At 35.3% G+C, this 19909-nt stretch overlaps 1 protein-coding gene across 1 annotated transcript in view; it reads left to right on the top strand.

Moving 5' to 3' along the window:
• The window catches only part of LOC122788124 (corticotropin-releasing factor receptor 1-like), a 1637729-nt gene that overhangs the window by 1095237 nt on the left and 522583 nt on the right, over positions 1–19909 (top strand). Inside the window, exon 5 of the mRNA XM_044055063.1 lies at positions 9197–9282. Within this exon, the coding sequence (XP_043910998.1) occupies positions 9197–9282 (86 nt within the window). The remainder of the gene's footprint in view (positions 1–9196; positions 9283–19909) is intronic.

Raw genomic sequence — 19909 nt, forward strand, 5'->3', positions numbered from 1 at the left:
CCTTTTATGTGAAGCTTTTCTCCCCAGGCCTTCAGTGAAAAGGGGGCTTGTCACACAAATTAACTTTCCAAGAAAGCAAGAGCTATAAATAAATAAACAAAATAAATAAACAGCAAAGAGGTGAGAAGCAGCATTGTAAATGGAAAATATAAAAGAAAGACTGCTAAGTGGACATTTCTGACTGCATGAAGCATCATGTGTAAGGGCAATTTAGAGAAATGGAGAGAGAACGGGGAGATGAGGCACAGTATAACAACAGAAATAGCATGCTAAAGATGGCAGAAAGACATGAAGGGACAGGCAGGCATATTGTAAGTATGAGTTCTGGCTTGCTGTGAGATGTAATAGAGCAGGAAAATAAAGAGAAATAAATGGGAAGTAAGCAGAAAAGTATAAAGGTAGGCCAAAAAGAAAAAAATATGGGAAATCACATCAAAGAAACTGACAGAAACTTTAGAGGGAAAGAAAGGTACAAAGAGATGGGAAATGGGAAAAGATGAGGACAGGCCTAATATTCCACTGTATACTGGTGCATAACAGCACAGTAGAAATGCCAGGGGTACCTCCACTCTCCAAAAGATAGAGGGGTACTGAGAGTAAATGATAGCCGAATGATGAACAATTCAGTTCAGACATCTTGCGTGGAGGAGGGGAGAGACGACTATCAACCAGTAATGGATTATCATGGAAGAGAAGAGAGGAAATAGGATCTGGTAAGAATAATGACATGGTACATCTGAGAGTGCACAGACCCAATGAAAAGAAGCAGAGTACATGACAGAATCATTGGACACAAAGGAGGCATGATGTTGTAACAAAAGATGAAATATAACGGTGAGGAGGACTGGAAAAATTATTAAGTTCACAATAGCCAAAAGGAAGAAAGTGAATGGAAAACAGGAGGAGGGAAGATATAATGTTTAGAAAAATTCTACCATGGTCTCTGTAATGTTGAAAAAAAACTATGGAGGAGAGATGGATAACATGGCAGGGAATGATCAGATGGGACAGATGGAAAATAGACAATGTGTGCATCCCACTCTTGGGTACCACTAAATTCTGTAGCATTTTTATCAAATAATAGGAGAAAATGAGTAAGCAAGGTGTACAGATAATAGGAGGAGTCTTTAAAGGTGTACAGATAATAGGAGGAGTCTTTAAAGATGTACAGATAATAGGAGGATTCTTTAAAGGTGTACAGATAATAGGAGGAGTCTTTAATGTTATGAGAAGCCCAAAGAAGGACAGAATGTGCAGCAAGTCAGATTGTGACAGAACAGTATGAAAAGACCTCCAGGAACAAACAAGGATAGGAGATGGAACACTTGCATGGGGAATATCACCTAGGCAGGAGGGATTACAGTTTTACAAGAAATTATTTAACACAGGCAGATAGATTGGATAGATTCTTAGTTACAGAAAAAAGAAAGTTGGTAGATGACATAAAGGTGCAAGAAAGGTGCATCACACACCATGTGACAATGAGGGTGGTCTTCAGGACAGAGGCAAATAGATATAAGGAATTGGGTGAAGATGGACTAGTTACAAGTGTCAAAACAAGCAAGCAAAAGCAGAGTATGAAACACTGATAGAATTGACAATAAGAGAATACGGAGAAGATGGAGGAGATAGAAAGAGAAAGAAATATTGTGGGATGGGGTAAGGACCACATTCAGAGAGGAGATCATCAGAAGAGGAGGAGGAAGAGAAGGAAAACAGTAAATAGCAAGATGGAGAACTTGGAAAACTAGCTGGCCGACATACAAACGTACAGAATTGGGGGCAAAATATATGTCAGTAGTGGAAGTGCAGACTTGTTATTAGAAAAAAATATTAGTAGGCAATAGGGTATCAACAGGGAAGCAACTGATTAAAAATTGCAAACTAAAAAAAAGAAAAGGAGAGATAGAGAAGATCAGGGAGGTACAAGAGGGTCATGAAAGGAAACACAGAAATCATGGAAATATTTAGTCTATATTATCAGGAGCTGCATAAAACGCAGGAAGCTAGTCTGACAGCAGGGCGGTATGGGGTCACAAGGAGGCAAAAGTCTGAAAAAAAGATTACAAAGAAGGAAGTTACAAAAGCAGAGCAAAAGATGAAGGATAGAAAAACAAGAATAGCAGGAAGACTGGAATTTTATAAGAGGGGTATGGAGAAGTTATGGCAGGTTCTTGTAGGAAAATATAAAAGGATAAAGTACACAGGAAAAATCACAAAGGCAATAAGAAATGCAAAGAAACGCATGGACTTAGGCAACTGTCATCTGATTTCCCTGCTAAATGTGGGCATAACCATAATGGCAAGGGTAACAGCTGAAAAACTAGAGACTCAAGTATCACATCGTCCAAAATGGACAGGATGACAATATTAAGGGTAGGCACGCAGAGGATAATTGGTGGCAGCTAGCTCAATTCATGAGGGGAGGACTAAAGAGAACTGGAGAAGGAGGAGGAGTCCTCTTCATGCTCCTAAAGACATTTAGCACAGTTTACTGGCACTTCTTGTGGGAAGTATTAATGGCAGAAGAAGTGCAGGAGAAGTTTGTAATCTGGATAAAGGTGATGTACAAAAGAGCAAAGACAGAAATGATGGCTAGCCTTACAGTTAGCACCTTGGACTAATGAGCCTCTTCCTGTTAATGAGCAGCTTCCTGTTCCAAAGGTGCAGGGTTTGAATCTTTTCACCTTCATTTTCCTACTGTGTGACCTTGAAAAAGTCATTTAACCAGATAATGCTTTGGGGCATTTCGGAATTTGGGCTAGGCTCTTTAATGGTCTTCTGGACTGTATGCCTAGTAATCAGGTATGAACCTAATGGAGGCCTCTCAAAAATGGGACAGATACAGATATTTGATATAATCAGGATGATTTACAATAGAAGGAAAGGAAATGATGATGGAGGTAAGGGCAATGCTGCAGTAAATGGATAAAGTATATTCCTACTGTGTGAGGAAATTGCACCCTGATATTGGCAGGCATTCAGATATCTCTGGGTAAAGTCCTGTGAACCATGGAAGGTTTTAGAGAAAGGTCAGGATTAAAATGTAGTAAGAAAAAGACAGTGCTAATTAAGCTATGCAAAGAAGAAATGAGAAGGAAATATAAAGGAAATCAGAGAGGTAGAATATCCAAACTACCTCAGGATGTCCATTGGCACCGCGTGGAAAGACATATTTATGGAGGACATGTGTAGGCTAAAAGAGAATATAAAAGATATATACAGAGCAGGGTCAATTATACGGGTCTATATTAGATAAACGAAAGTTTATCTTAGCGAACGCTGACATTATCGAAAATCCCGGAACTCGAAACTGCAATTGTGAGGGGCTGTGCCCTCCACACCCCCTACTAAATATATATTCCAACTCCGAGATCGCACTACAGTGAGTAAAGGGCAAATATTCCCATCTTCACTGTACTGCAATCTCACAATTCCGGTTTTGGGTTCCGGGATTTTCGCTCATGTTAGCGTTCGGTAAGATAAACTTTTGTTTATCTAATATAGACCCAGTTATGCACGCAGTGTAGGGTTGAATAAATAGAGTGAGGGTGCTGGTTAGCTGAGGAATAAACTGGACATTAGAAGACTCTCAATGGATTCAAATGGTAAAAAGGAAGGAGATTCAAAAGAAGTTAGAAGAACGGGTAGAGCAAAGAAAAGGGAGACAAGTGGAAAGAGATAATCTCAGGATATTCAGAAGAAAGGGAGGTGAGGGATTCCTCACTTGCCTACTTATACACTTGCCTATGATTCATAGCATGGCTCACAGAAGAGGAGTCAGAGGCTGGAGTGGAGGAGATGATACAACAGGTAAAATGATGGAAACAATTCTGGGAGACAAACAGCAAAGCAATGACCCAAAGGGAGAGCATAGAAAGGGAGCAGAATAAGACTCTGGGAAAATGTTATGGAAAAAGCATGAGGATATTTGGATGAAATATGGTCTAACAGAGGAGAAGAGCTTGCTGAAAAGGGGTCTAAGAAGAGAGAAGATATATAAAAACCCTACACTAATTAGTCATTCAAAATGGTCTGCCAAGAAAGGGGTAGTGGAATTGCATGTTCATAAACAAAGGTGAATAAAGACAAGGGAGGAGGAAAGTGGTGCAGAGGATGGAAGGAAAAAGAAAAATGCTAGAAGAGTACATGGGAAGTTTGGAAAAGACAAAGAAGAGAAGGTGTAAGAAAATCTATAAAGACTTAAGAGGCAACAAACACTAAGCAAGAACAGAGAAACTACAGCTATACTGGGGAAAAGAGGAAGCGTGGAGCACAAAACATGAACATCATAGAGTAGACCCCGAAAAAATCATGGAGCAGGGGATCAACAGCTAAAGCATAACACAGAGAAGGTATCTGACACTACAGAGTAAGAAACGATTGTAGGAAAGAAGAAAGATAAATGCTGGATAAGTGTGAAGGAAATGGTCAGGAATGATACATATCTACTATGTGTATGAATGGGTAAAACGTGGCATAGAAGTGTTGAAGGACGTATTTAGGAAAAAATGGAATATATACGGAACGTTTCCATGCAGGCCCTAGAGGGAAATAAAAAAGTAATGAAAAAGAAAAAGTTAAGTATCATAAGAAAGACTGAGTACAAAATAAAGAATAATAACAAGGACTGGTAGGAAAACAACTTTGCCAAAGAAGAAATCTGTGAAAAAATATCTGAATCTGACAAGAAAAATGCGGAATATGGCAAAGTTGAAGGGGAGAATCAAGTGGATGAGGAAATGTGGAAAGAAGTCATTGAATGCTATGGAGTAAATGTGATGTGAAGAACACAGAATGGTGAGATAGAGAGAAACATAGTAGCAGTAGTAGTACAAAGAGGGTCTATTATAAAGAGAAAAAGAGAACAGTCTTTCATCGACACATAAAAGCCGAAACCACAAAACAGCAAAGTTATGGAACAGCAATTTTTTTTCCCCAGGGAAAATATCATTGGGACATTTTCGGGAGTTTGCTGTTTCCTGCATTGTGATGTGATCTCAGAGTTGTTTTTTTTTTGGGGGGGGGATTGCTGTTCCATAACTTTGCTGTTTGGTGGTTTCGGCATTTATCTGTCAATGAAAGAGTGTCTGCTTTTTTGTCGTTTCATTCATTTAATATAGACCCGTACAAAGAAGGAGGGATATGTGGAATAAAAGCAGGAAGAGGCATGGTGGATGACCAGTATAGGAACAAAAACAAAACCAACTGATTCTAGGCATTTGTTGCACTCTGCATGATTACTGCACTTGTATATATAACAATGGGTATAAAAACGAATAATAACAATAAAAATCAGACAAGTCCTATCTTTGGGTAATAATACCATCATTATGGTTTGGTCAAGATACCAAATCATATGCCATCTTGTTATTAATATTTTTTTCAGAAGTGATTCTTTTGTCATTATGTATTCAGAAATGCTTAAGGATGTGTCTGCTTGAACCAGTTTCTACCTCCCAACAGGGTTATAGCTTTTGAAGAAAAAGAGAAATATAAATTAACATGTTTCTGCTTATATTTCTATCTGTTTTCTAATGGCAACTTTACTTTTGTTTATTTGTTGCAGATAGTTCTACAACCATCTTCATGTTTGCAACCTCTACCCTAGCTGCTTCCCCACCCAAGATCTGTTGTTACTGAACAATTTCATATCCAGTTTTGTACCCCATATTTCATGCTGTGGCAGATGTTTCTAGAATACAGACATGTTCTTAGAGATGGGTGAGGATCTGTAAGTAGCTGTTTAACACTATTTCTGAGATAGCACATAAACATGAAACAAAAAAAAAATGAACAAGAAAGGAGACAGCGTGATATTGAGGAATCATGCCAGTCAGAGCATAGAGCACATGATGGGGGACTGGGCAAGAACAAGAAAATGAAAAAAAAAAACTCAGAAGAAGATAAGGGGGTATGCAAAGCAAGGAGGGAAGCTACACTTACAGCATGTCTTAAGTACAATGCTGTGATACTTTTCTAGCCTATGTCCTGATTTTCTTTTTCACTTCTATACCTTTACAACAGATCTTGCCTTTATTTCTCTTTTTTTGCCTTATTTTTGATTCACAATTTATTTTAATTGCATTCTTTCCAGCAGTTAATGTTTTATATGTACACTAAGAAATTCACTTGCTCTGCATATTAACACAGCTTTTGATAAAGTTGTCTGTCATTTTTAAACCCCGCCCCTTTTTAATTTCTAATATTAGAACTTATAATATTGCTTGTTAGAGATTATACAATGACCCCCATATTAATATTCCAAAACATGCATGCTGTTTGGCCAGCAATATACCAACGGAAAAAGGTCCGGTCGCTCGGACCTTTTTCCGTTGGTATAAAGTGTCCAAAACCTTTTTTTTTTAATAAATAAAAAAAAAGAAAAAAAACAGAGCAACGGGGACTTTATTTTCTCTGTTGTTTCCGCTTCAAAGCATTGATGTACTAGGTATGTATAGGAATGCAAGTCCGATACGCATGCCCAGTACATCAACACAAGGAAGCAGTATACCACCACCAGCAGAAAAACAGTAATGCGCCATTATACAAAGACATTATTTAAGAAAAGTAAGTATTTATTTCTTAAATAATGTCTTTGTATAATAGCAATAACTGATTCTGTGGTTGTGGTATATTGAAATTTACCCACAGTTGGCTTTATTTAATCACGCCAACCATGGGTAAATCTTTACTATACCACACCACGTCATCGGTTATTGCTTAAATAACTTAACTCACCAATTTCAGTCTTTGACTCTACTGTTCGTATTAGTCACATATTCATCTATATCTATGCAGGATTCTGTGCTATCATAAAAACAAATATTCAATACCTAGCATATTCTTTCTGGGATGATACAATTACTGAATTATTCTCCTAAGTGCTACTACTTTCTGTTAATAAATGAAAAATAGAAAAGTTAAATGCTGTTATGTTTTCTTCAAAAAAAATGCAGGAATTCTGATGCTGAAGACTGAAACTTTTATCAGACTCCCCACCTAAACCTCTTGCAGTGAGGGATAAAGTAAATTTCTGGATCCAGAGGTTCCAGTTTTTAGCCAGATGTCCTTCTTGTAGTACAAGTGCTGAGTGGAAATGCAGACATGTATTATTTTTACCAGATAGTATCTCATCTCTGAGTATCTCTATAGTTTTAACCACAAAGACTCAACATCAAATGCATTCCTTCAGTTCTGGCAAGTATATGTCTCATAAAGATGCTTAATAAACAAAATATATATAGAGGCAATACATGTGGTTTAACTCAATGAGGTTGAGATTGCAAAGTGAATTATGTGGAATTTCTGTGTGCCACGTGACTTGTCAGTCACGGGAGCTAACATCATTTAAAGGTGCATACTCTATATCTAAAAAACATTATTTTTCGAGTATTCATATATCCCAAATATTACTTTTTTGTCCAAAATGGAATGGGAGGGTGGTGCGCCAACAGATGATGTAGCAGCTTAAGTAGAATTTTGTTTCTTTTTCCTTTTATTTGTGTTGTCTTTGCATTTTACATCACTTGCATAGGCACTTTGGATAACCCTTGGTTGTTTAAAGTAAGCTGCATGTAGGAATGGCCATAATATATAAAAAGAAAACAAGGTATTAGCTGAATGTAGGAATGAACTTGATATATAAATAATATTAAAGAATGTAACATCAGAAGGAGTCAGTCTAACACAAAATAGTCCCTCCAGTTATGCACAATGAAACAGTGAAATAAGCAGCACTGTCTGTAATATGTCAGTAAACTAAAGATAGTAGGTGCATGATTTTGCTAAAAAACAGTATTTGTTTTTATTTCAAGTGCTGTAAACTCTGCTAAATCCAGAAGTCAGCAATGTCTGAATAAATGATGTTGTGTTTTTTTTTTTTTGTTTTGTTTTTGTTTTTTTTTTATCTTAAAATAATGGAATGAAATCAGTATGGAAGCTTATGGGAAGATACTGTTGCACATTTAGTTATTTGCCAGCATTCATATCTACCCCCATGGCATCCAATGAGTTATATATAATGATAAATTTTTTTCTTGTTGTCACTCCTTACATTTTTGGATCATATTTTAATAAAAAATCTTCACAATCTTTTTTTGAAGCTGTGTCTGAAATAAATTTAGTCTACCACTATCCAAAATCAGCCCAGGGATAGTGTGAGGTGTATTTATAAACTTTAATGGCCACATCTTTGATTCTATTAAATTCTATTGTTGCACCAGACAAATTCCATACAATGCTATTGCAGTTAATGTGTGCTGTTTATACTCAGTGGCATCAAAGTATTAATAAGCAAAAGCCTTCAATGGTGAGGAGCAACTTTTTTTTTGCATTTTGTACACCAGATGTCATGGTGCACAGGTAAGTTTTCCTCGTCAGTAAATCACTTTAAGATGACAGTCTCAGAAGTTTTATATCTGAAATCAGTGGGTAATCAATCAATTTGGCTTTAAGCAAACTGTGTTCTAGTACTGCTTTTGGAGTGTTTAATCACATAATTATTATAGGAGAAATTTTCTGCACTAAATAATGTATCATACTGTGTTCACCCTTACTTAAGGCACTTCTTTCTATCTTTCAAGTTTTACTTGTGGGGAAGAAAGGAAATGTTAAGTTTTTAAAGTGTAGCTCTCATGCTAAGATCTCTTTACTGCCTAGAAGTATTTGTCTTTGTAGCAGATGGACTACTAAAGAGTTACACTTCCAGTGTCAAGTTCATTCACGTTTAATGCTATCGTGTATGCGATAGCTCTGTGATGTAAGGCTCAGAAGTGTGTAGTTATAACAAACATGGGTGTAACTTACTTCACAGGTTACTAAGCAGTCCTCAGCAAAGAGGGCTCCTCATTGTTTATCACTCCACACTGAGTAATGCCATTGGTGTGGAAATATCCTTGACCTGGTTCCATCTCCTTACTGGCTTTTTATTTCCAGATGGGTTCCTTAAGACTAAGCACTCGACTGTAAGTCAGAATGTAAAGTGTGTATAAAATCTATGAGTTGTTATGTGATGCTCTTTGCAAACAAATTCACTTAAATAATGGTAAATTAATAACTGAGCAATCATATTACTCCCACTCATAAATTCATACATGAAGAATTGACTTTGCAGAGATTAGAACCATCACAATGCATGATTCAAAAGATATCAAATCTGTATGAAACCCAATCCGTTTTTGTGCTTCTTTTGCAGGCAGTGTATACAGAGAATGCTACTCGAATGGCACATGGGCCTCAAGAATTAATTATTCTCATTGTCAGGCAATACTAAATGAAGAGGTAAACTTTTATTTATTTATTGATTTTTTTTTTTTTTTTTTACATTTTCTTTCACAACATGATGCTACTATGCTCTCAATAAATCAAATCAGTTTAGAGACTGGAACATTTTTTCTTGCTACAATTATTAGTGCTCAAATAAAATGAACATATACGGCATTGGTGTGAATAAATAGGTTGTTTTATGGGCTGTACACAGAATAAGGAATTTTGCTAAAAGAATTTGAGCCAAATGTCGGTTTTGTTTTGCACTTATTCTGAATGTGTCCAAGATTACTGAAATCATCTGCTATGTAAGATCAAAGACCATTTGACTGAAATTTAATTTACTGAAATAGTTTAAATGAAAGCCATTAAAATGAAAAAAAAAATGTTATACAGCTTTGGGGTACAGTGAGCCCTTTGACCACCCCGCACGTCTTTAACTTATAAAGAAAAATTGCAGTAGCACCCCCTGGAAAGGTTATGTAAACATAAGCAAGCATAATTGTAAATCAATACACACTGCCTATAATTTTCCTTAAACAGGATGAATTTTAAACCCTGTCATTGTCAGTTTGTCTTCAGCAAATCAACCAAAACCCTTCTGAAATATCACCTGTGGCCATTTGCTTTTTATGCCTGTGGTTTAGTAACTAACAAATAGCTTTGCATATATTTGTTGTAAGGCTGAAAATACTTTTTTCATGCTGCTAAAAAAGCATGAAAGAAGTATAGACTCACATGAACTGCAAAAAGGATTGCACAACAATGCCACAAATTATTCCTTATTGGCCATGAATGATCAGAAGATTGTGACACGAAGTCTATGGATGGTGAAATGTGATAGACTTTGCAGTTATTCTGACACTCATGATAGTCATTAGCAGATTTTTATTGAGTCCTTCAGTAACGAGGTTCATTCTTAATATAACAAAATAAGGCTAGTATGCTCTAAATATCTTATAACATAAGCAAAGGAATTCAGATAGTCCTTGTAAAAAGAGACAAATTTATGACTGTTGTAAAAAAAACTAATAATTACACCATTGAAGTCAACTAAAAGAGGCTTTATTTATTTAAAACATACTAGCACCTCACCATAATGCCTTAAATAGTTCAGATTCATAATGATTCCCTATCCGTTCACCCCGATATTCAGATTATTCTGCCACTCCTCCAACAAACATATATCTGTGTTCTAGTTTCACTAAAATCTAACATCATTTCAGTCAATGCCAAGGGTAACATTATATGATCCCTAAACGTAAAATCAATAACAACAGACAGCTGCACCATACTCTCAGAGTCATTGTCAGTTACTGCATAGTTAGGATAAGAGAAAGCTTTTCATAATATGCAAACTGCTGACATTCTTTTTACCACCTCTAGGCCAAAACAACTTGATGACCTATTTGAAAATGGGGAGGTGTCTCCATAGAACATGCTGAAATATTGCTATAGAAGTGCTTATTGATTTTATTGCTGTCAATTGTATATTAGCTTACTTATCAGTCAACCATGTATCAAAACGAATGTATAATCCTTTTTGGAAGAGAAGCAATGCGCATGTTTCTTCAGTCTTTTTTGCAGGGAGTCCGGGGTGTGTCAAGGCTCTCTAATCTGCTATAGTGTATCATTTTCATAAACTATGCAGTCTTAAGCCCAGTCTCAGCTATTGTATATATCACAACAGGTGCTTGGCACGTCATCTGTTACTGTGTTATGATGATATTTCAGGATTACTGTGAGACTGTCTACACCCTTGAAAGAACACTACAAAGGGAACAAACACTTTATTCTTTCTCATAATGTCTGAAAGAATTGTATTTACTCCTTAAGTAAGATGTACAGCCGAAAATCCTTTCATGACAACCAGAAACAAATTGATTTATGTTTTGAAAACCATAAAACTATCCCTACTATTAGGACAGGAGATTGAACTTTATAACCCTGTGACCAATGTCCTCCTTGTTATGTTCTTTGGTGAATATAAGAACATTCTGGAACATGAAGTCCTCCGAACAACACCACTGTTTATGTAGTTATAGATTTATACAGGGATATATAGCTTAACAAAATATGCAGTATGAAGCATGCTAATAACCTTATTAACAATTTACTGTCAGAAAAAGATCTCAACTTTTCAGCCCGAATGAGCCTTTCATCTGTACCTACAAGCTGCTGTGCAGAAACCCTCTTAGCAGACAGTGACACACACAGATTAGTCAAGGCATATAATATTAAGCTTGCTGATCAGAAAATATTAAACATATACCAAAAGCATACAAAGTGAACCATATCAACTCTATTTTAAAAAACTTTGGAATGTGATGGAGAGACTTTAGCTGAAAATATTTCTATTACACCAGGGGAGACCACTGATCTATATAGACTTTTTCAGCCTTAGCCTGGGAGCAGTGCTTGATTAAGTTAATTGCTCACAAGCATGCAGTGGGCAAATGCAGAATCAGACCCCTGAGCGAAAGGAAGCAGTTCATAGCCTTACTCTTTTGTGTTATCTGTTATTTTGCTGTAACAGAATGAGGGTAGCTATCCACAAAATACCTAAAATGACCAGATTTCATGTTTTAGGAAAGTGCAGAACATCTTTATGAGTATAAGATTCAGGAGAGGCTTCTCACTGGTTTTAGAGTTTTGAGGCATATTTCAAGGTCAGAGTAATAGTACTGAGAAACCAATATTGATATAACTTTATAGTAATTGTCATAACTCTGATAGTATTTTTGGATGCCATCTTGATTTCTTTTTTTTCAGATGAAAGCAAATAAAACATTTCTTTTATAAAGGCTTTAGCAAAGTAAGAATGGCCCAGGAAGCAAACTGTCATCAGCTTTATATGCTGTGTACACAACAGTTTGGGCAGTAATAATAAAGGGCAAACCCATGTTTCTTCTTTTAGCCAAGACTGTTTTAATTAGACTAATGAAAGTAAAGGAGAGCTTCACAACGTATGTGCATCTGATAGCATTTGACAAGAACCAACTAACTGTCAAGTAGTAGTGATTTTAAGTGGACTACCGAAGGAAATGTTGCACGCCCTGAATGATTTCTTGAACCAGTGAAAGCGTTCTGCATTAAGAAAGGTCATTACTATTCATAGAAATGCTTCCCTCAAGTTCAGAACCAAACGGCATCACCAATAGCCACTCAAGGCACACACTGCAAAATCAAAGAGTTGGTTTAAAGCCACAGAATTACAGATATCCCCTTAGAGCTACAGGTTGATCTGAGCATATGCAGTGCAGACCGCAGGTGCCTAGGCATCTGTATGACACTGTGTTGAACTTAGCAGAGACTCCTAAGCATAAAATGTGCCATCCACATAATGGTTACCGCAGAAGGAAGCATGACCTATGTATTATGCTTTGTTCAGGTTCCCCTGGAGGGTTCACTCTTATTTATCTTTTTTAGCCATGACAGATTAAATTTAATCAATAGAATTTAACTGATTACATCTGGGACTGCCACAACATGTGTTCACATCTAACAATATCTATGAGTTTCACCTTTGGAGCATTAATTAGATTGGATTACTTTAAAAAATAACTTGCACATAATCAAGGTCATATTTCATCCCTAAACAAAACTATTTCCTGGAATATGAATAACAATAGCCATGTTGCAAAACCAACTCAAGGGAATCTAAAGGTGTTACTGCTCAATGCCAGGAGCCAAAGCTAGAATCTCTGCTGTCTTAGGATTCTCCTCATCCTGGAGAATGTGGTTATCTGCTGACATATGGTTTAAAGCTGTAGAATTACAGATATTCCCCTTGGAGCTATAAGTTGATCTGAGCATGTGCAATGTTGACCGCATGTGCCCAGGCTCTGCATGACACTGCATGGACATGAACATAGAGTTTGGCTAGTCAGCACAATGCAGAAATTGCGTGACTCAGAAACAGTTCTGCTTTGATACCTCATTTGCATACTCACCACACCCAGGCACACAAATTTGTGTGATATAAGTATAAGGGAGGGCATTAAGCCCCATCACCTTATGGCAGAAGAAGTAGACCAGCATTTACAGTCTATGCAGTAGGTTTAAATCTCAACCCTTGCTTCTAACAAAGAACCTGCTTTACCTTTAACAAGTGAAGTCCCAACTTGTATGGATAACTGCGACAAGGCTTTCATGGGTTATAGCTCAAAGTGCACTGAAAGAACTGTTGAGATAGGTAATTGTTTTGCAGAAGGACAGAGAAGCTTAAAGGGAAACACACCCATCTACATTTTTTAATATTACTTGTGATAGACATTCAGCCTGTGGTTGCAATACCTGTGGGTAAACTAGTTTACTCTTGTGGACCCTATATGTTTGCCACATTTTCCAGACTGCTTTAGCAATGCCAGATCACACTGATGTTATCAAGGAGAGTTGCAATAGTCCAGCTTTTTTGCTATGGGAGGCATTTGGTTACTAATGTTATGTTATTGACATCAGATGCAATTCCTCGTTAGACCAATAAGAATGCCAGAAACACAGGCAGCATGGTGTACGTAAACAGGAGAGAACAGTGTTAGGAAGACATTTGTGTGTCACTCCAAACCATGGTTTTCATATCAGCATTTTCCATACATACAGATCAATGTCTAAACAACAGTCAAAGAAGAAACATATTGATGAGTCTGCAGACAAACCTGGCAGGAAGGCCAGGTTCTCTGATGCAGAGAATAAGGTGCTTGCTCAGGGCCTCCATCTTCTTTTTTTTTCAAATATTTTTATTTTTCTTCTTCTCTTGTTTTGTTTGCATATCTCAATTCCAGTCATTTTACAAGCCATAATTCTGCCACACAGTAGAAGAAATACAGTCATATTTAGATACAATTTGTTGCAAGAGAATTTTCAGTGTTACAACAAAATACACACTATAGATAACACTCTATATACAATATATACAAGTGTTACAGAAAATTAACTTCTGATTAAGATTTGTGTCACAGTTTACATACTATTCATAACTGCTACATAGGAGGTTTAGCTTAGACATAAACTCAAGAAAGGATATGTCCTATGCCCTTTTCAATTTACATTCACAATGATTTGTCTTTTCTCATCTATCTACTCTTTTAAAATATGATCCAGGAGAAGACTCCAATATTTTAGAAAATAGGAATACTTATTTTAGTTATTTTTTATCAATTTATAATGCTGACATATACTTTATTGCCATACTTCTGAAGCCTTCCCATGACAATTTGGTTCAATCTGACCTGTTGTGAGTAATGTACAATTTTACTAGAGAAGACAGTAATTAGAATATGTAGATTAAGTTTGGGTAACATTTGAGAGGTGATATTCAAAATTGCAAATTCCCATGATAATATAGATTTTTGATATCCCATCTTCTGTAGTCTGACTCTCAGTGAGCACCATAATTTATATACAAATTTACAGCTCCATAAAATGTGGAATAGGTCAGCAATTTGTGAGTAGCAGCACTGACAGTTTGGTGAAACTTCTGAGTTGAAATTGTTGAGTATTTCTGGGGCAAAGTAAGCATTGTAGTTATCATTACTTGAGTATACATGAGTTTCTGAGGTCTGGATTCAGATGTTTTGTTGTAACAGGATGCAATAATTTGTTAAGTTTAGTGTTTCCATAATTTTTTGAAATCTAATTATTCTATGTTTTAATGAGATATGAAATTTGCTATCCTTTAGATTTTCCTGATTTATAAATGGAAGAGCTTTGGGATTAATTGTGTTTTTGACATAGTCATACCATAATTTACTCCATAGTGGATAACATTCTTTCCCCATGGGATTATATCCAACAACTTGAATGATCCTGTTTGAACATATTATATCATAATATAAATTAATATCAGGTAATCTCAGCCCTCCCTTTTCCTTAGGATGCATTAACTTCTGATAGCTGATTCTGACAGACTTACAGTACCACATATACTTAACTAAAGCTACATTTAGTTTTCTAAAGAAGTTTTTCTCCACAATTAAATTTGTTGCATTGAGTTGAAATAATAACCTTGTGAGAATATTCATTTTTATAATTGCTGCTTTCGAAAGAATAGCTTCATTTTTTCCCCATCTCTGAATATCCTGTTCAATTTCTGCCCATGTCTTTAGTAAATTATTCTGCATGAATAGTTTTGGGTTATGTTCAAAGGATATCCCTAAATATTTTAGTGAGTATTTCAATTTTATTTCTGAAGCAGGAAAATATGAATCAGTATAACCTAATGGACTGAGAAGGAAAATTAGGGATTTTGTGGGATTAATTTTATAATTTGAAACTTTTGAGTCTAGAATTATGCTCAACTCAGTGTTAGGGAGTGCAATATATAAGTTTAATTCATCAAAGCATAAATTAGCAAAGGCTGTTAGTGCAATTTTATAATAAACATTACTGGAATATGATGGTACATTCTTTGGGTTGTGAGTAAAATAGGGTTCTATATATAAATTAAAGAGGTATGGAGATAACGGGCGTCCTTGTCTGGTCCCATTTCAAATCTTTATTGGATTTGAATTTGTTTTATTAATGTACAGAATTGTATAAGTGCTCTCATATAACATTTTTATTATATTTATAAATTGTTGTGATATAGCAACATAGGACAGTATGGAAAATAAAAAAATTAGGTTTAATTTGTCAAAGGCTTTACATGCATCTAAAGCAAGAGCATATATAGGGTTTTTGTTTTGTTTAGCTAGCAAGATCATTGTATCTAAGGTTAATGTATCACATGTCTGCCTACCATTCATGAATCCTGACTGTCCAGGTGATATTATGTTTGGTAATACTTTTTTCAGTCTTTTTGCAAGCAATGCAGCTAGAATTTTAATACACAAAAAAAGCAATAATGGTAAAAACCAGTAACACTTTAAAAAATAATAAAAAACCCAAGCTCAAGCAGAATACTCTACTTTAATGTCAGGTTACACACATACAGACATCCTAACAACTAAGCGCTTTCACCAACAATAAGTGGCTTCATCAGAGTTGAATGGGAAATGCAAAACACCCATTTAAATAACTTATTTTATTTTATTTCATTTCCAGTTTGATTACTGGGAGAGTCCACTAGGCCCAAAGGATCCATTTTCAGTGGAGGCCCAGGGAGAAAAGCTCCAGTAAACATAATACAGTACAAATATAAGAGATACAGTGATACATAGTATAGGACAGTTTACAAAATATGCACAGAGTAACACATAGTCAAACAAAATAGCTTATGGTTGTTCAGAGGGTTATATAGATACATTTAAGCAAACACTCTAAGAAACACACCAATAAAATAAAAGTAGAAAACACTTTACATACACTCATTTAAAGTATGATGCTATTTACAAAATTTACACAGTTGTGATGTGTGATAGGTAGCTCTTAGAATTGTTGAGAGCTTAGACACACTCATGTTGAAGTAACTATAGGAGATTTAGAGAGGTTAGGAACCTGTGAGAAAACCTCCTGGGGGCAAATAGTTAGATAGATTTAGGAAGGGTGAAGGCAGGTACATTTCCATTTAGTGGACAGGTGTTTGAGAAGCTGGGATTTAAAGTTATCTGAGTTTAGTATAGTTCTTATAGTGGAGTGAAGGGAATTCCATTTCTTGCCTATAGAGAAAGAGAGGAGAAGTTGGCCAGCAGGACGTTTAGGCTTGTAGATAGCAATTAAGTTTTGATGTACAGATCTGAGAGTTCTGTTGGGGGTGTAAGAGGGAAGGATATTTGCTAGAGCAGGACATTTAGTAGGGTGAAATATAAGTCTGTGTACATTGGTGAGTTGGAGGTAGTTTAGGTAGTTTGGAAGTTCTAGCAGTTCAGAGATTGTAGGGTAAGGCAGTGATGGGTGGAATTTCTGGATTTGGGGGTAAATTTAGAGATTTTATTATAGTAGTTTTCTAGTTTAGAAGAGATAGAGGCAGACATTTGGTTAAGAGAGGGGCTTCATATAATAAGGAGGGAAGAAGATAAGTAGTGGCCAGAGTTTGCCTAGTGGAGTTTGAGAGAAAGTGATTATTCCTGTATAGCATACCTAGATTTTGGTGGGTTCTCTTAATATTTAGTTGAATGTGGATGTCAAACTTGAGGTATTCGTCATCATCAAAACTGGCCACTTATTGACATAATCAAAACTGGCCACTTATTGTTGGTGAAGAAAGTGCTTAGTTGTTGGGACATCTGTATGTGTTTAACGTGAAATTAAACTAGAGTATTCTGCTTGAGTTTGTTTTTTTTATTATTTTTTAAAGTACAGCTAGAATTTTGATATCTAGATTTGTAAGAGAAATTGGTCTGTTGTTTCCTGGGCTTTTGTTATCAAATTTTCCTTTAGGTATAAAGATTGTCTTTGAGTTATTTAAGTATAGATCTGCAGTGCCATATTCTCTAATATAACTACATATTTTCGGTAAAAGTTTTGATATTTTTTGTCCAAAGGATTTATAAAACTCAGTAGTATACCCATCAGATCCAGGAGCTTTACTTGTTTTCAGACTATTTATTACTGAAATAATTTCTTTTTGCATGAAAAGAGTCTGAAGTAGATCATTCTGCATTTGATTTATTTTTGGGAAGTTAAGATGTTTTAGGAAAGTATTTCTAATTCTGTAGTTTTTAGCTTTTGTGGGCCATATAGTCTTGTATATAAATCTTCAAAAGTTTTAATAATTTCTTAATTAGTATTGTATGTGTTCCCTTGGTATTTAATTTCTGTTATTGTAGGGGCATTGTTAACATTTATTATCCTCACCATTAATCTTGATGGCGTTAGTGCCCATTCTGAGAAATGTGCTAAGGCTTTCATTTCTGTGAAAAAGAATTACTCTGTATGCATTATATATAATTCTTTTTGTAAGTTATTCACCTGCTCTTTCAGTACTGAGTTTGTTTTTTGTTTTTTTTTGAATGATTCCTATATTTCATTTTTTTTCTTTTAGTTTTGTCTTTTTCAGTTATATACTGTTTTATAGTATTATGCTTTTTAAATCAAAATTCCCTTAATCCTTCCTTTACATGCTGCCAATTAAATATCTTAGGAAATATATGTTAGTGTTAAGTCATGATCAACTTCATCTAATATGTTGTTAATTTCCTGTATTATATTTTTTTTTTCTGTAGTAAGGTCGGGATTAGGGAACAGTGTGTACCCTTTAGGCTTAGATCACTAGAATATCTTGTTTATCTTTGAGTGGTCAGAAAAAAAACTAGGTTTTGTACAATAGTTTATTTCTGCAGAATGAAGTCTAATCTAAACCATGATTTATAACATTGGGAGTAGTATGTGAATTTTATTGTAGATGAGATATTACTGTTGTAGCAATGTAGTTCAAATAAGTTAAAATCTGTATTTAGATATGTTATCACTATGGAAGCCTGGGTGCTATAAGTTTTGCTTTTACTTGTTCTGTTATGGGGTCAGTTACTGCATTCCACTCACCTCCTATTATATAGTAGTAGTTTGGAAATCAAGTTAGAATGTTGTACATCTCCATGATAAAATCTTGTCGTTTTGCACATGGACTATACAGGCTCAAGAAAAGAAGTGGTTTCTGTAGACTAGAGCTTTTAATTGAAAAATAGCACCATCTTCCATTTATATAGGAGTCATGATGTATAACTGTCTCTTTGAATGAGGTTTTAATTAAAATTGCAACCCCATACTGTTCGTTTCATTACCTGACACTATTATTGTTTTTATCCTTTTTTTCCTCCCTATCTTTCTCCCATCTTCCTTTAACATATGCCTTTTGTGTATAAATGTAATGTTTGCATTTGATTTAAAAGCAAAGTCCATAATTTCCTTTCCTTTTTATCTTGTATCCCTTTCACATTCCATGAGTCAATTATCCATATCCCTTTTTCTTACTGTTTTTTTCTGTTAATGTTAATTTGTTTTATTGTCTTCTGCTTGTGTTTATATGAATATTTTTTTATAGTTTGAACAAGTATTTCTCTATTCATGTAGCACTTAACTCTTCCAGCTCTATCCCTGTACCTACCTGCAAAACTACCATGTCTAGAAGAGGTTAACAGTTTAATACCAAGAGGTATGTTATTTTTTTCCAAGTTAGAAATTTACATTTTATGACACCTCTATTTAATAATTTTATATGATTGAAAACAATCGCTAGGCACACTAAAATTAGCATATCCTGCCTGACTCAACTTTTCCTGACCCACGACTCCGTATTTAAAAGTATCGTCCAAATTATATAGCCTTCATTTTAAACTATATTTAACTTAGAATAAAATGAAAAACAAACACTTCAAGAACAAGTGGTATAAAAACACAAACAATGAAAATGAAATAAAAGTAAATACATCACTCCATGGCAAAAAATAAAATCCAAAGAAAATTTATTGCAATGTCGGTACGTGCTTTCACACTGAAATACATGCTTCATCAGACCTCAAAAACAAACTATAACACCAACCATATATATGTTCCATATCATCAATTACATCAATTAAAACATCAATTTAAAAGAACCTATAAAGATTCTGCATCAATTAAGAAGAAACTTCCTACAGACCATATACAGGTATTATGCTTCTAAGTGCAATATACCTATAAATCACTTAAAGAGAGCACGTCCCTTCAAAATAGGTTTGATGGAAGTCTTACCATTAATGCCTGGATAGTTTTCAGCCTGTAG

Source organism: Protopterus annectens, chromosome 13.part0 (assembly GCF_019279795.1).
Source record: "Protopterus annectens isolate FY-2018-M chromosome 13.part0, PAN1.0, whole genome shotgun sequence".
NCBI lineage: Eukaryota > Metazoa > Chordata > Ceratodontiformes > Protopteridae > Protopterus > Protopterus annectens.